Below are 17592 nucleotides of genomic sequence, written 5' to 3'. Positions count from 1 at the left end.
CTAAGATTTTCTTTTTTTTACTTGTTAAAATGGGTTTAATGAGCAAATTATGAAGGACAATGATAGAGGAAATGGATTTGATCAGGTTACACTGGACACATGAGAGAAAGTAGCATAATTAAGCCCATTTGCATCCATAATATATGCTAATAAACAGGGAAACAATATACAATGGAGTATCATTCAGCTCTAAAGAAGGAAATTATGTGATTTTCAGGAAAATGAATGAAATTGGAGATCATTATGTTAATCAAAGGAAGCCAGATTGAGAAGAGCAAATATGATATGCTTTGTCTTATATGTAGAATCTACACAGATTGAAATGATATACATTTAAAGAGATATATACATATACACATTATACATTCATATATATATATATATATATATATATATATATATATATATATATATATGTATATATACACCTAGCTCAGAAAGATCACAGGAGATGTGGTCCTTGGTTCAGGATAATTTTATTTTTCTTGATATAATGATAATGTATATTCCTTCACTTTATTATTTATTTTTAATTCTACTCGTGACTATACATAAACACATGTATTTCAATATCTTTCAGCCTTTTTCATTCTCTTTCCTTCTCTCCACTTGTCTCCACAAACGATCCCAATATTAAAATCAAATTCTCCCCCTTTCTCAGTCTAAGATTTTCAAATAGAATTGATGCAGTATCTTTTTAACTAAGCACAAACTAGTTAATATTCAAACAAAAATATAAAGCCCTCAAGCCAATATTCAGACACACCCTCATATTCCCTCAACTATTAGTGCAGGATTCTAACTGATAGAGGCATGCAAGTTTATCTTAGGTGGTTATTCTGCCAACTATAGCTCATTCCAAAGGATGCTAAATCATCTCTGAAGGCCCTTTACAACTGCAGTTCTTTTAATTATACATACAAAGCTTGATTCATGCATAAATTTTCAGGAACATAAAAATTATGAAAAAAAAAAAAAAGCAGGGCACGCTGGTGGCTCATACTTGTAATCCTAGCTACTCAGGAGGCTGAGATCTGAGGATTGCGGTTCAAAGCCAGCCTGGGCAGGAAAGTCTGTGAGACTCTTATCTCCAATAAACCACTGGAAGACCAGAAGTGGCTCTGTGGCTCAAGCAGTAGAGTGCTTGCCTTGAGCTGAAAAGCGCAGGGACAGCACCCAAGCCCAGAGTTCAAGCCCCATGACTGACAAAAAAAAAAAGTATATGAAAAAAGTGTATAACCATAGCATATTTTTAACTCCAATTGAGTGAGGCTTTTATAAGGGCTCCCTCATTAAAGAGTTTTCTAAAGAGTTTACTTTCATTTCAACAAATATCTATCCAGCACCTACTATGTGTGGATCACTGTTCTGAACACTGAGAATAATAAGGATGTACAGAGCCAGCAAGTTCTCTGCTAGTGTGGAAATTTAAAGTAAGACAGACAACACACTGATAAGCAAAAGAGACATCATGCTACAGAGAAAATAGAAAATGTACCGAAGAGGATTAGAAAGAAATGTAAGGGAAGGGGTTAGCCAAAAGGAGTGGGCCATGAGAATGTTGGAAGCGTTGACAATGATCAAGATGTATCCATAAACTGCTTTGTTAAATGGTAACTCCTTTGTACAACTATTTAAATATTATCAGAAAGAAAGAAAGAAAGAAAGAAAGAAAGAAAGAAAGAAAGAAAGAAAGAAAGAAAGAAAGAAAGAAAGAAAGAAAGAAAGAAAGAAGGGAGGGAGGGAGGGAGGGAGGGAGGGAGGGAGGAAGGAAGGAAGGAAGGAAGGAAGAGAACTTTGAGACAGAGGGCTTACTGTGAGGAGTAAGATTTTTCCCAGGGAAAAACATTTTTGCAGCATTTCTGAGAACAGGAAAAATGGTCCTCATGGTTAGGACCAGGTCCACGACAGCACATAAGCAACCATGGCTTTAAAAGACGTGGGGGAGAACTTAGCTTGAATTCTTAGTCTGGCAGAAAGCCCCTTCAGGGAGAAAGGCAATTTGTGTTTTTAAATGATCATTTTGTCAACTAAATGGGTAGCAGACTAGGAAGAATGAAAGAGAAATACAAATCCTGTACTTCTGAAAGAGGAGATAAAATCTATACTCTCCAAGAAACTCCTATACTATCTTTGACTACAGTATCAGAATAGGAGGGGCTATTTATGAGAACACATGACAGATAGGTAGACCATGTATGAGCACTTCATAGAAGTCATTCTAGCAAATACATGCCAACACACACACACACACACACACACACACACACACACACACACACACACACACACACACACACACACAAACCCATGAGGCCCATGTCAAAGGTATCATTCTCAGAAACAAGCTAATAAAAGTTTCCAGGTCTTATCACTAGCAAATGGCAAATATGTGTTTGAATCAAGTTTTATCTGCCTCCAAACTTTCAAGTGCATTTTCTGAAGCTGCTAGATTAAATTCTAATCTCCACCGAACATATGGAGCATAGGATTATGACTAAAACATCAAGCTTTCAAAGACACTTATTTGGGGAAGCTCATTTGATCTTAAACACCTATTATAGGTATTGAGTAAAAGGTGCAGTTCCTAAGTTGGAGATTGAATACTTAATCTCTAGTCATATGGTCAGATAAAGATTTTTTATTTTATTGTCCCAGGTATGAAGAATCTCCACTAAGGAACTGGTAGCAAATCAATACACCTGTGGGCTGGGAAGGGGGAGATATAACAAACGATCAAATTCCTAACATTAAGTCATACTGCAAAGTATGACTGGGATGAGGAAAACTCAAAAGGGTCTCCTGAGGTTCTTCTAGAAGCCAAGCCAAATTAAAATCGTCTCAGCTCATTTAGTTAAACAAGGTGAGAAGAGGTGACAGTTCACATCAAACATGTGTGACTGCAATACACACTCCTTCATCCAAACATAGATGTACTTGTACTTTGTATACAAAGACTCATCTACAAACGTCTGTTATTCTTTTGGCTGAGTAACTGCGAATTTCCTGCTAGCTACTTTCTGAGATAGATAGATAGATAGATAGATAGATAGATAGATAGATAGATAGATAGATAGATAGATAGATAGATAGATAGATAGATAGATAGATAGATAGATAGATAGATAGATAGATTGATAGATTGATAGATAGATAGGTAATTTTTTTTGTCGGTTGTGGAGCTTGAACTCTGGGCCAGGGCACTGTCCCTCAGCTCTTCAGCTCCAGGCTAATGCTTTACCATTTGAGCCACAGCACCACTTCTAGTTTTTCTGAGTGGTTTATTGGAGATAAGAGTCCCACAGACTTTCCTGCCTGGGCTGGCTTTGAACCGTGATCCTCATATCTCACCCTCTTGAGTAGCTAGAATTACAGGTGTGAGCCACTGGCGTCCAGCTCTGATATTTTCAAACTGTCATTTTTTTAATGGCTAAGTGTGAAGTTTCCCCCACAGGCTCATTCATTGAAGGCTTTGTCTCCAGCCAGTAGTACTATTTTGGAAGGTCCTGAAAACTCTAGAAGGTAGAGCCTACCTGGAGGAAATAGATCACTGTGAGCAAATCCTTGGGGACTCTTGTCTCTGGCCTCTTTTTTTTTTTAATTTTAATTTTTATTTTTTGTGAACATACTGTACAGAGGGGTTACAATTACATGGGCAAGATAATGAGTACATTTCTTATCAAGCATTGCAGCCTCCTCCTTTGTTTACCCTTCACATCCCTTCCCAGCCTCCCCCCCCCGCCCCCCCACCCACTCCCCCCACACACACCAAAGTTGTAAAGTTCGTTTTTGACATAACAACTTGTACTTCTCATAGTTGCAATGGGTCCACCTGTATCCTTAAACGACTTGTTTTCCCCATCTCCTCCACAAATTATACGACATCAAATATAGTGAAAACAGGGGTTATACTGTGGGGGAGGGACATACAAAGCAACAAAGAAATAATCTTACAAATGAGTTAGAAACAAACGCATGAAAGAAAAAACATTTAAATACATATTTAAGGGTTCATTTTCCTAATATCACATTATCTGACCTTTTCTGCTTGACTCATACATATACTAGATATTGCAAATAAGGGAAACCATGGGATCTATGTTTCTTTGGGCTTTGCTTACTTCACTTAATATAATTTTTTCCAAGCCTTTCCATTTCCTAACAAATGGGGAAATGTCATTCTTTCTGATGGAGGCATAGAATTCCATTGTGTATATATACCACATTTTCTTGATCCATTCATCTACTGAGGGGCAAAAAATATGGAACGCTTCACGAATTTGCATGTCATCCTTGCGCAGGGGCCATGCTAATCTTCTCTATATCATTCCAATTTTAGTATATGTGTTGTCGAAGCAAACACTCCGGCCTCTTTTTATGTCCCTCTTTGCTTCCTGTCTACCATAAGATAAAGAATCTCCTCTATCATCCTCTTCTGCCACCATGATATTGGTCCAAGCACATAGTGCCAAGAAACCTGGACCAAACCCTCTGAAAGCATGAGCCACTGTCACAACAATGAGAGAAGTAATTCATACACTGTCCCTTTTTATCCACATATTTTTTGAGCCATCCAAATATTTAAGCCCCCATATTTTAGGATACATTCCATGTATTCTATTCTATTTCAACTAGCCTATATTACAGTGTGTGATAGACACAAACATTAAAAGCAATCATAATTTAAAATGAAAATCATTCAAGTCTGTTGTTAAAACCTATTATATGATTAATGAATATCTGAGGTCTCAAAGGAATGAAGTTAAAAACTACAATCCATTATAATACACTTAAATTAAAATTTTAAGTTATTAAGTAGTTATTTTCTCTAGGGTAGACTACAATTTTCCATAATTCTGGTAGTAGAAGAAACTATTATAGTAGGAAGGTACAGTACAGTGAAATATAAGAAAGATATGTTTGACCTTATAATTATTTTCCACAATATATTATACTCTCTGAACCTATTTTGCTTATTAAATTAAGCTGCAGATCCCATGTGCACACCAAACAATAGTGCTGGTCTGAAAGTACAATTACAAAACTAAAAATAATAATAATAATTTAATAATAAAAATTGGGTAAGTTCCCAAAGGATACTTGAAAACTGATGATAAGTTATTATTTATTGTAATAGAAAATGAAAGTCATCTTCATATTAACATATTTATCAAGGAATGAAACAATTCAAGGAAAAGCAAATTTGCCTAAAAGTGCTCTAAAAATTATGAACAACTTAGCCAAAACTTTTCAACTGACAATTCAAGTAGAGATTAAATTCTAATTCAGGAGTATGATCAAAGTGAACTTAGAGACTCCTGGACACTGAATAAATTCCCTTTTATCATCTTTTCATGAGTGCCCGTAAGCCCATAGAAAAATTAAGACAGTAAGATAAAAGGGAAATTATTCCAAACTAAGCAGAATGGAAAAAAACTCCAACTCCAGAAGTCTTTGGTAGCCTATCTAATTTTCTTTTGGTCCATACAGTAGTCTACACATTTGGCAATTCTTCTACACTGAACATATGCTAGCAACTTATCTTTGTACTCTTCAACTCATGAATACCACTTGTTCTTCTCAATTCAATTTCATAATAATTGCTGACATTTATTGAGCTCTGTAAGAGTCAAGCGCTACTCCAAGGCCTTTATACTATTAAATCCTCACATTAATTCTGCAAAATATAACTGCTATTTCCACTTTGTGGAGGAGGATCAGACACATGGCTTTCTTCGTCTTCTTTCTCAGCCACTGGGGTGTCTACATGTGGCCCCCGCAAAATGATGTGTCCATATTTAACCTCTGGATCCTGTGAGTATGTTCATTTGGAAAAAGGGTCTTTCTAAGTCCAGGCGCCAGTGGAGACTGAGATCTGAAGATCACAGTTCAAAGCCAGCCCAGGCAGAAAAGTCCATGAGACTCTTATCTCCAATTAACTACCAGAAAACCAGAAGTGGCGCTGTGGCTCAAGTGGTAGAGCACTCGCCTTGAGCTGAAGAGCTCAGGGATAGCGCCCAAGCCCAGAGTTCAAGTCCCATGATCGACCGACAAAAAGGGTCTTTGTAGATATAATTAAGGATCTTGATATTTAAAAAAATAGGATCCTGGAGTGTGCAGATGGGCTCTAAATCTAATACCAAGGGTACTAGGCGAGACAGAAGAAGAGGAGACACAGACACACACAGAAAGCCCAGTGAAGATAGAGGCAGAGACTCAAGTAATGTGACCAAAAATCAAGGAAGTGAAACCATTGGAGGTTGTCAAAAGTAAAAGAAATTCTTCCTCAGATCCCTTGGAGAAAGTGTGACCTTACCAGACTCTGGACTTCCAGTCTCCAGAGCTGTGAGATAATCCATTTCTGTTTTATACATAGCTCAGCTTCCCGCATTTGTTACAACCATAGAAAGCTACCGTCATCACCATATTATATTCCTAGTGTCTAGAAACATGAAGGACCTCTTTTTTAATGATCACATTAAAAAACTTTTTTGTGTGTGGTATTTGGTATCCAACTCAGGGCTTCACACGTTAACCAAGTTCCATACCACTAAGCCATCTTCCTAGCTCTACTATCCCACATTTCCACTCAGGAAAAGGACCAAACTGGCCTTCTCTCTGTGTGTGCCATGAAAGAACTCTTTCCAACTGATTCCTTACTGTACATGACACAATTCCCTCAATGCTGTGTCTGCTTGATAGTTTTTTACTTACTTTTTACAGTAAGGAAGTGGAATGAGAATGAGCTCAGCGTATTTGTTTCTTCTCTCCTGCAGGCCTGAAGGGCGGCCAAGGCTGTGGATCGTGGAGGTTCCTAATCCAGAGTCCTCCAGGAGTTTTTGACCCCTTTGCCCTTCAAGCCTTAGGTAGTCAAACTGCATCTGCTTATTACAAGACCCTGAGGCTTACCATCCCTTCTGTCTTATTTTTACCCTTCCCAAAACTACAAAAATACTCTCTTCAGGAAACACTTCCAACCACCCCCTTAGTGTGCTGTCTGCCTTCTGCCAGACCCTCGGTGGCTCAGTAACTGAATAGCCATCTCACAACAGCAACCTAACACGCTGGATAATTACTCCCCATAAAAGTATGCTGAGTTTTCTAAACCCTGCAGTTTCCACAGATGGTGATAGATGTCAGTACTTTTCTCCTCAACTAGCAACAAACATAAATAATTTTGCTCCTCTTAGATAAGTCCCTAGAATCTAGCTAGACTCTATTTACTGAATGATTGTGGGTTTCGAATTACCTGTGGTCCCCATCAGTGATGCATTCAGGAAAGGCCAGGCTACAACCAAATAGCATGATGTGCTTATAACAATTGAGGCGATGGAGGTTTATGAAGAACTTGAGGAACTTCTCCACGTTCATGTTTGTGACAATTGAGAAGAGAGGGGTTAGAGTGGTGTGGTAGGGTAGCATCTGACACTGGCTGTGAGTGATGTTCACGCAGGCACCTGGGAAGTGAAGACAATTCCATTTAGATTGTGGACCATCAGAAAGACGTGCTGCCAAATCATTTGATAAGAGAGGGTCATGTGTTCATAAGATAAAGCTGATTCTACCTTGTAGTAGGTAAGAATTACTATTGATATATACAATTGGACAAATGCATACGTATAGTGGATGTGATGATAAAAGTCAACCTACTTATATTTACAGAGGAAGAATAATTTTGTTGCCCAGAGGAAATTGATGGAAAACTACATATTCTCATACAGAGATCCTACAGCTGTAGGATACAGCTGGGAAGACAATATGGATCAAGTAAAAGTGTGCGTGTGTGTGTGTGTGTGTGTGTGTGTGTGTGTGTGTGTGTGCACATGTGCATGCATGGTGTATGTTTTGGTAATTCTATGTGTGTGTGCCAGTACTAGGGATTGAACTCAGGGTCAGAATGCTCTCCTTGAGTTTTTTTGCCAAAGGCTGGTGCTCTACCTCTTGAGCCACACCTCTACTTCTGGCTTTTTCCTTGCTAATTAGAGGTAAAAGTGTCATAGACTTTTCTTTCTTAACTAGCTGCAAGTTTCAGTTCTCAGACCACAGTCTCCTGAGTAGCTAGTATTACAGGTCTAAGCCACTGGCACCCAGTTGTCAAGTAAAGGTTTTAAAAGATGAATATCCTTTGACATTATAGTACCACTTCTAGAAATATATCCTAAGAAAAATAAGTGTGGTTGTGAACATAGATTCATTGCCAGGGATCTTTATCTCTGTATACATCAATACTTTTAAAAGATAAGTATCTATCTGAGCATTCAACAAAAGGAGATTGGTTTGAAACATTACAGAACAATAAAATTCTTAGACCTGGTATATTCACAGAAAGACTAAGAGACTACACAGAGTGATGTTGAAGTATATGAAATAAAAATAGAAGCCATACAAAAATCCATATTCCATTGTCTTCTTTGTAAATGCAGACAACTATGCACATATTTGCAATCCTGCCTACATAACAGCTCAGATGAGCTCAGAACTTCTGACTTCATATTTCTTTAGTCAATTCTCCCGGGCACCACCAAATCCACATGCTTTTCAATTCTTTCCATCAAGAAACTTGCCTTGTTTGGTCCAATATAACCTGAAATGTTGACATGGACTGCTTACGCAATCAGATTTTATGGGAGTTATATTTCCTTTTCATTTTTTAAATCAGTACTAAGATCTGAACACAGGGCCTCAAGTTAGTTAGATTTGTACAAGATCCCTGAGCCACACTTCCAGCCCTGTTGTTTTTCTTTTAATGGTTATTTTTAGGGGTGGGAGAGGCATGAGCCTGAATCTCGATCTGCCTACGTTAGGTTTCCCATCATCCCTGGGATCACAGACATGCATCCACACACCCAGATGTACAGACCTACATTCCTTTGTACAGATAGCATCTCTCTGTCATTTTTGCCTCAGCTGGCCTGAAACCACAATCCTCTCCATCTCAGCATTCATCGGGCTAGGATTACAGGATTATGAACCACTGGCACCCAGTTATTTTTTTTTCATATTCTCTTATTGGTTTATATAAAGGTTTATTGTTTCTAATTTCATTAAAGGTGTGTTGCTATTTAAACAAGATCCTATTTTAAACCAAAATCTTGCAGCTTTAGAAATGAAATAACTAATTGAATTTTGAAAGAAGAAAAAGTTAAAAGAGAAAGTTCAACCAAAATGAAAACATCTCTTCCAGGTGCTATGTAATTTTCAGAGAAATGGTAGGGATAGCTTCTCTAAACCTAAGGTTAACTCTATTTTAACAAAAATCATGTTAACACATAAGCCAGAATCCTTGACAGGATGTCCAAACTAACTCATTTATAATATAAAATAAATGCACCCCCTAGCAGCAGGATTCTTTATTGGATCAGATGACTACAGAGTCCCTTTCTAATCTCTCCTCTCTTTTTTAGGCCTCCTTCTAAGTACATTTCTTATCTCACTTTTCTTTCAAACTGCTCTGGAAAGTCCTTTCCTCAAATGACCAGAGTGCAGCTATCAGATCAAAGAGCCCTGTACTTCATTAAAAGATATAATTCTCCATTGTTAGACAACATTCATTCATCACACAAATGTGCTGAGATCACTGGGGGGAAGATCAAAACACACTTTCTACTTTCAAAGACAAGCAACACCAGGCCTTACAATAGATGAGCACAGAATTTAAAAACACCTCACAAAATCCAAATATAACACAAAAACATGGATATATGCATAAATTCAGTTCCCCCCAAAAGGCTGAGGTAGGACATTTTGGACAAGGTTCATTCATGTTTCTTAGTGAGGGGAGTTAGAACACATTTCACCAGGAAAAGGCATTATAAGCAAGAAGAACATGCAGACAACAGACTTCAAGAATGGCAACAATTGGGGCTGGGAAGTTGGCTCAGTGGTAGAGCGCTTGCCTTGCATGCCTTAGGCCCTGGGTTCGATTCCTCAGCACCACATAAGCAAAAAGAAAAAAGCCAGAAATGGCGCTGTGGCTCAAGTGGTAGAGCGCTAGCCTTGAGCTGAAGAGCTGAGGGACAGCGTCCAGGCCCAGAGTTCAGGCCCCATGACCGGACCCAAAAAAAAAAAAAAAAAGACCCAAGAATGGCACCAAAAGAATGGCAACAATTGTGAGAATTAGGATACAAAAGAGCTTCCTTATAAAAGTTGAGAATAAATTTTTCCCCATTAAAAATATAAAAGAATTTACAGAAAATTCAGACATTTACTGACAACCAACTTTGTGTAGGTAACAAAACACAATCTGATTGTTCTGGGGCCTATTTATCCCATTTTCACAACCCAATGAAGTGATGCCATACAACTATTATATACATACAAGGAAACCCTATTTCAAATGAAGTGATGCCATACAACTATTATATACAAGGAAACTCTATTTCAAAAGGCTAAGAAAAATGCCTCAGGATACAAAGCTATTAAGAACAAATTCCCGATTTGAAATCTGTCTTCTACATATCTTTTTTCTAGAGGCAATTTAGAGCTATTATCTTAAGGAAGATAATTCCTAATGACCCATGGGTAGAAAAAGCTAAAAAGCATATAATATCACATGGCTTGTGGATTAGTCCATTTTCTGTTGCATATAACACAATACCAAAGCTTCTCAAGACACAATATATGAAGAACCATGGTCCAGGGTAGTCTGGGAAGAAAAGTTTACTAGATTCTGTCTCCAAATTAATCAGCAAAAAGTAAGGCTAGAGATGTAGTTCAGTGGCAGAGTGCTAGCTTAACAGTACAAGGCCCTAAATTCATACTATTGAGCCATCAAAAAAAAAGAAAAAGAAAGGGGAAGGAAGGAAAGAAGGAAGGGAGGGAGGGAGGGACACAAAGAAAAAAGAAGAAAGAAAGAAAGAAAGAAAGAAAGAAAGAAAGAAAGAAAGAAAGAAAGAAAGAAAGAAAGAAAGAAAGAAAGAAAGAAAGAAAGAAAGAAAGAGACAGAGAGAGGGACAGAGGGAAGGAGGCAGGGAGGGAGGCAGGGAGGGAGGGAGGGAGGGAAGACCAGGAGGGTTTATTTGGGCTCATAGTTCTACAACTCCAAGCCTGAGTTGTCACATCTGGGAGGGCTTTTGTGCTGATGGTGTTTTGTGCAGAATCTTGAGGCACTATGGGTCATCATGGGTCAAAACAGTCACCTTGCTAAGTCTCATCTCTCCAACTCTTTTTATGAACTCTTCTAATTGCATGATGGGTCCTCAACTCCTTTAATTCATTTACTCCACATTTCAACACAAAGCCTCCAATTCCATATACCATCAACATAGGATTTTTCCCCCTAGGGGGTGGAGTATACTGTGGAGCCCAGGCTGACAACAATCCTATCATTCTTCTGTGTCAACCTCTCAATCTTGTGAGTGCTAGGATCACAGGCATTTCCAACCAACCTTGGCTAAAACTGAGTTTCCAATTCAAAAATTTAGAGACATATTAAAATTCTCTCAGTGGGAATCTGTATTAGTGAACAATATTCCCATACTTAACTATTACATCTTACAATTATGCCATTTTCTTTTTTAATTTATTTATCTTATTGTGAAAATGCTGTCAGAGGGGTTACAATTACATGGGCAAGATAATGAGTACATTTCTTATCAAGCACTGTAGCCTCCTCCTTTGTTTCCCCTTCCCTTCCCATCCTCTCCCCCCACCGAATCCTCCCCCCAAACCCCCACCCCCCCCCCCCACCAAAGTTGTAAAGTTCGTTTTCGACATAACAACTTGTACATCTCATTGTTGCAATGGGTCCACTTGTATCCCTATTTAAATGATTTGTTTTTTCCTTTCCCCTCCAGAAATTATACCAACATCAAATACAGTGAAAGCCCGGGTTATACTGTGGGGGAGGGACATACAAAGCAACAAAGAAATAATCTTATAAATGTGTTAGAAACAATCGCCTGAAAGGAAAAAAAAACATTTGAATATATATCTTGGGGTTCATTTCCCTAACATCAACTTATCTGACCTTTTCTGCTTGACTCAGACATATACTAGATATTGCAAATAAGGGAAGCCATGGGACCTATATGTCTAATTATGCCATTTTCTCTAGGAATTGTCAGCCTTTAAATCCATGCATTTGATGATAGAATATATTTCAAGCAATTAGATGACAAAATGACTTCCCTCACAATCTAGCCAAAGAATATGTTGAATAATGACAGATCATTTGAAAAAAACACAAGATAGGAAAAATAATATTTTGGTTTGATACACTACATCCATGGAACTATGAGTTGCACAAACACACACATATCTCTATCTATCTATCTATCTATCTATCTATCTATCTATCTATCTATCTTAGATTCTTTCCTTGGAGAGAACCTACATTCAGGAAATAATGAATCTTTAAAGTCTCAAAACAATTGGTATGAACACAAAAATATTTCATATTTTCATAATTTAGTTTCCACATACATATTTTCCACATATATTTCCATAATTTAATTTTCATAAAGGTTTTTCAAAGACATGTCAAATTATAAAATTTGATCCCATTAATACAATATATTTTCTCATTATAAATGAAACTAGAGCTCCTACAGTTATGTTGATGGGCAGAAAGGTGATGAGTAGACAGACAGATGAACAGACAGAAGACACTAGTAGTATATGAACAAAATCACAAGATCAGTAACAAAACTGGGACTAATACTCAGGCAGTCTACCTTTTATGCAACCTGTTCTCACCATGCCTAGTGTCATTAGTACTGCAAACACTGAAAAACTTCAAAGAACAAGGATTTGAGGTAAGGTAAAAGAAAGAAGATTTAATGAAAGGGAAAAATTATTTTGATGATTGAAAGTTATAAAATAACATATGGATTGGCAGAAGGTATCTAAATGGGTAAGACTAATAGAAAAAAAAACAAAAATAACTATAAAGGCAGTGACACATAAAGGTCATAAAACTTCAGTCTGGGCAGAATCATGAAAGTTTAGGTAAGGATCTGCTTATCCATTAGAAAGAATGATATTGTATTGTTTGCAAAGAAATGGAGAGACCTGAAAACACTTATGTTAAGTGAAGTCAGGCCCATGAAGATAAAGGTAGCATATTTCCCCTTATATGTGGAAGCTAGAATTCATTAATAAACACATAAGTCAATACACTGGGTGGTGTGTAAGTGTATACTAATGTATTAACAAATACAGTCGATTCAAGAGAGATCTCAAATAGTGTAATTTCTCAGAAAGGCAAAGTCAAAGTTCAACAAAACAAACACTAAGAAACAGGTACTTCAAAGGGGTGGGATGGGGTCAAGGCAAAAGGGGTACACAAATGAAGAGAAGAACACGGGAAAAATGTAGTCAAGAATTCAATATGTATTCTACAAAATTAAGAAAAGTGAGGGAAGGGGTGGACTGGGAAAATTGGGTGCGAATGTTGAGAGGAGTGGCATTGATCAAGATTCATTGTATGCATAAACTGCTTTGTTAAACAGCAACTCCTTTGTACAACTACTTAAATAATAATAATAATAACAACAACAACAACAATAGAATCTGCTCACGTGGGAACAAATATAAAAGGGAATTATTTTTAAAGACTCCACTGCAGTCCCTTTATATTCAGACAATTGTGTCAATTCCCCCCTCTGACTCAACACGTAGGTCAAGTTTTTTGTTTTTTCCTAGACTGCTCCATTGTCTGAAGGCTAATTCTAGTATTGTACATGGATGAATTCTCACCAAGAGAAGCGAGTTTCCTAAGCCAGCTACCCACTGTGCGACTTGAAAGCCCCTTCTCGGTGGGGAAGGGAAGGGCACTTTTGAAATGGGACTCACTGTTGCTTCTACTCCATCAAACTAGGCTTTCCTATGGGGTAGGAAAGCAGCAGGGTGGTATTTTCTTTCCCTGAGATCAAACTACCATATCTAATAGAAATTAAAGGTCTAGGTTAACATAGTCAAGAGCACAGGTAAAATACAGTGGATGTAAGTAACCATAGCATTCTTATACACATCATTATGCATTATCTTAAACAAGTTGATGGCAAGTATAAAACTGGGGAGGAGAATATAAAAAGAGATCAAAGTCAGAGAACAAAGTCACTTCCTCATGCTTCTGATGAAACAGAAATATGCATTACTACTGTCTCAATTCTGAATCACCATTGCTGGAAAGATGTGATTTAACCATAGATTTTTTTCAGAGCATACCTTAATTATAAGACACAGTTCAACTTGAGAAAAGAATTTAAATACAAAAAGAGTTTCTCGAAAATTGCTTTAGTGATTTATTTTGTTTTTGTCACCTGACTCAGCCATTTTCTAGATCAGATTAAGGCTTTCTCTGCTCATACCTCAACGGTCCTAGATACTAAGAGTTCTAGATTAGAAAGAAAAGATGAGTCTTTTGTAGGATTTTTTTCCCAATGTTCATATGCAAACCATGATAAGTTCTGTTTTATCTATTTTTGGAATTATTTATTATCTATTTTTGAATTTTATCTATTTTTGGAATTATCTATTATCTATTTTTGAAATTTTTATTTATGTGATTAGGTTGGGTTTTTGTTTTTGTTTTTGTTTTTTTAGGTATGAAACACTAGAACACAGTACTTGATGCTCTGGCTTGTCAGCTAGCACTCTACCAACTAAGCAACAGCTCCAACCCCTCGCGTGATTTGTTTTTAAATACATTAGGAATAAATGGGAGGGAGACCATAGTACATTATGTGTATGTACAGAACTATCACAATGAAAACATGTGCAATTAGTTTATGCCAAATTTAAGTAAAGAATAATTGGTTAAAGTTCTTAAACAAAGACTCAGTCTAAGATCCTGAGTAACTAATATTAAAATGATCATCTATAGTCAATATTCTTTAATCACTTGGCAGAGTTAAGGGAGGAGAAAAACAGATTCACTAACCAGATACTTTCTACTTTTATAGTGCTGATTTTTATGACTTCCATTCTCTATTGTCTTTAATTTCAAATGATATTCTTTCTAATCAATGCAATACCATAAATACTTGTGCTCGATTTTTAACTTGCATGGCATTTCTTTGAACAATGGCTCTTAAATTTTTCTGAAAATAAGCTAGAGTCACTTTTTTAGAATAAAAGCAAAACGCATTTAAACCACATTGGTTAGAATGCAAGAATATGACTTTAACAGGGACTAACTCTCTTGTAAAATGAACATTTAACTTCTAAATCATTTGTCACTTTTTTGCCTAAAACCCTAAGTTAGAAAAGAAAACCTCAGTAACTTTTCATGTATACAATTTGGATTCCACTGTACCAGGAAGTAATGTTTTATCAGAGCAGAATTGGTTTGCCCTACTTTATTTATATTGCTTTATTTTTACCTAATACATTTGCTTTACAGGACTCCCATGAGGATGTTTTTTACATTTGCTTGTCCTACTCAGAGATTGTGAAGTCGAGTTCTTTGTATACTGCCCTTTTCAGTAGTTTGCAAGATAGTCATGCCAGAGTGGCCTTCTTCTCAAGTTTTCCTTTTGTAAAATATTTTCATTCAGTCGGTTATTAAATGTTTTGCAACTTCCTAGATGATAGCTTTTATTACCACCTCCTTAGTTAAAGCCCTTTTGCGGCTCTCCTCTTTTAGCTTCTGTCCTTCCATGTTTACTGAAGCACTGCAACACTCCTGGCATTGTGCTCAGCCCTTTCCCATACATTTGTTCATTTGCCCTCCCTCCAAGTTATTAGCTGGGCTTCGCAGCTGAGGAAACAAGGTTAAGTGTTTTTTCCAAGGTTCACACAGCTGGTAAATGACAATGCTGGAATTTAACTCAAGTCATTTCACTCCAAGTCCAAGTCCCTTTGTACTAACAGCTGTCTGCCTGTGCCATCCTGGCACTTGGGTTATATTACTAAGGTGCCCCCTTCCCTGACTTCCACAGAGGCAAGAAGCATCTTACTCTCAGCTCATTCAAAAAAAAATTCTGTTATTATGTGCCAAGCACTGCTCTAACAACAAAGAAAAGAATACTAAACAAAGCAAAGCCCCTACCTTCAAAGAGCTTTCGGTCAAGTGGAGGAGGGGGAGGGACATGATTAATGAAGAAACATGAATAAATACATATATGAGATACCTAGATTTAATCCTCGTGTTTGGAAAGAAACAAAGAAGCAGATGTGTATATCACAATAAGCCAGTCCTCATTAAGACTGGACTAAAAACTATTAGTTTTATAAAGGCTGTCAGAATCAAAATGGATTTTGTGTCAACTTTTAGACTCAGTCAATTGATCAATTCAGAACATCACAAAGGAAAAAATATCATGTATGATTGTCTCACAAAAGCAACTATCACAAAAGACTGAAAACCACAGCTATGTACAAGGGCCAATGCAACATTATATTACAATACTGGTAGAAGGATCTCTGTGCAACTGTGTCTTTAATCTTGAGATGATGCCACCCTTGATACAGATCCTTGTAATTAAGGGTTATTGTTGCAAAATAGCTTATATAATCTTCATTTCTGCTTCAAAAGCTTCCTGTGGCCTCAGCTTTTATGAATATACTCAAGGCCCACTATGGCTAGCAGAGTTTCCATTACAATGTTCTGCCAGTCACAAATAAACCTGTCATCTTTTGGGGTACTTCTGTAAGTACTCCTGTAAGTACTTCTGTAAGTTGACTGCATTAGAAGTAAATTCTTTTAACAAGTAAATTCTTTTACCAGAACTAAATACTCAAGAGACATGCTGACCCTGCCTGTGATTTTTTTATTAAGTCATATTTACACTCAGATATTTTGTTGGGTATATTTCATCTTCATGGTTCCTCTCGGTTTTTGTTGTTGTTGTTGTTTTGTTTTGCTTTGTTTTTTGCCAGTCTTGGGGCTTGAACTCAGGGCCTGGGCACTGTCCCTGAGCTTCGTTTGCATAAAGCCCTGGGTTCAATTCCTCAGTACCACATACACAGAAAAAGCCAGAAGTAGTGTTGTAGGTCAAATAGTAGAGTGCTAGCTTTAAGCAAACGAAGCTCAGGGACAGTGCCCAGGCCCTGAGTTCAAGCCCCAAGACTGGCAAATGTTTAAGACTTAAAAAAGAAAACAGACCTAAGTAATATTCTGTTTCCCCCCTCATATCTTATATAAAGGCAGCCAGTACCTTGCATGAGTGGGGGAAAAATGGGTTACAAATCTTCACCAAGGGACCAATTGGATAGGGAATGCTTAGTGTCTGTTATTCTGGGCTATATGGTAGAGTCGACCCGGATCACAAGCATATCAGCCAAGTAGAATAGTGAAGGTCATGCTCTGTAACTCATACAAAAAGAAATACTTCACCAGAATGATTTCTGAGACAAATGAATTTGATAAGATAGTGTGTCCTTGGAACACCAGAGTTATAGTAAGAGTCAAGGAAACAGAAAGCTGAAAGAAACTCTCTTGACAGGATTCTAGCTTCCTAACCAACTGTAACTGGTAACAATTTTATTTCTCATTAAAAGAAAATGTCAAGGAACAAAAGTAGGACAAATTTCCTTTATAACAGTTACATTTCTAAAAGACTTTACCAACATAGTCAAGGCATAGTTAGGCCAATGTCTTGCTAATTTATGCAAAAATATGTTAGTACCTTGTGTAAAATTATAGGT

General features: G+C 37.2%; 1 protein-coding gene and 1 non-coding gene across 3 annotated transcripts in view; both read right to left on the bottom strand.

Moving 5' to 3' along the window:
• Corin (corin, serine peptidase) overlaps positions 1–17592 on the bottom strand; it is a 195747-nt gene that overhangs the window by 135305 nt on the left and 42850 nt on the right. For both annotated transcript variants that reach the window (XM_070012303.1, XM_070012304.1), the window contains exon 4: positions 7250–7457. In XM_070012303.1, the coding sequence (XP_069868404.1) occupies positions 7250–7457 (208 nt within the window). The remainder of the gene's footprint in view (positions 1–7249; positions 7458–17592) is intronic.
• Positions 4257–4363, bottom strand: LOC138821116 (U6 spliceosomal RNA). The gene has a single exon (XR_011370056.1). It is a non-coding gene; the product is annotated as a U6 spliceosomal RNA (small nuclear RNA).

The sequence above is a fragment of the Dipodomys merriami genome, unplaced genomic scaffold (assembly GCF_024711535.1).
Source record: "Dipodomys merriami isolate MVZ:Mamm:240054 unplaced genomic scaffold, mDipMer1.0.p SCAF_9, whole genome shotgun sequence".
Taxonomy (NCBI): Eukaryota; Metazoa; Chordata; class Mammalia; order Rodentia; family Heteromyidae; genus Dipodomys; species Dipodomys merriami.
Note: the sequence above shows the minus strand (reverse complement) of the source record. Positions and strands in the feature narration are given on the sequence as shown.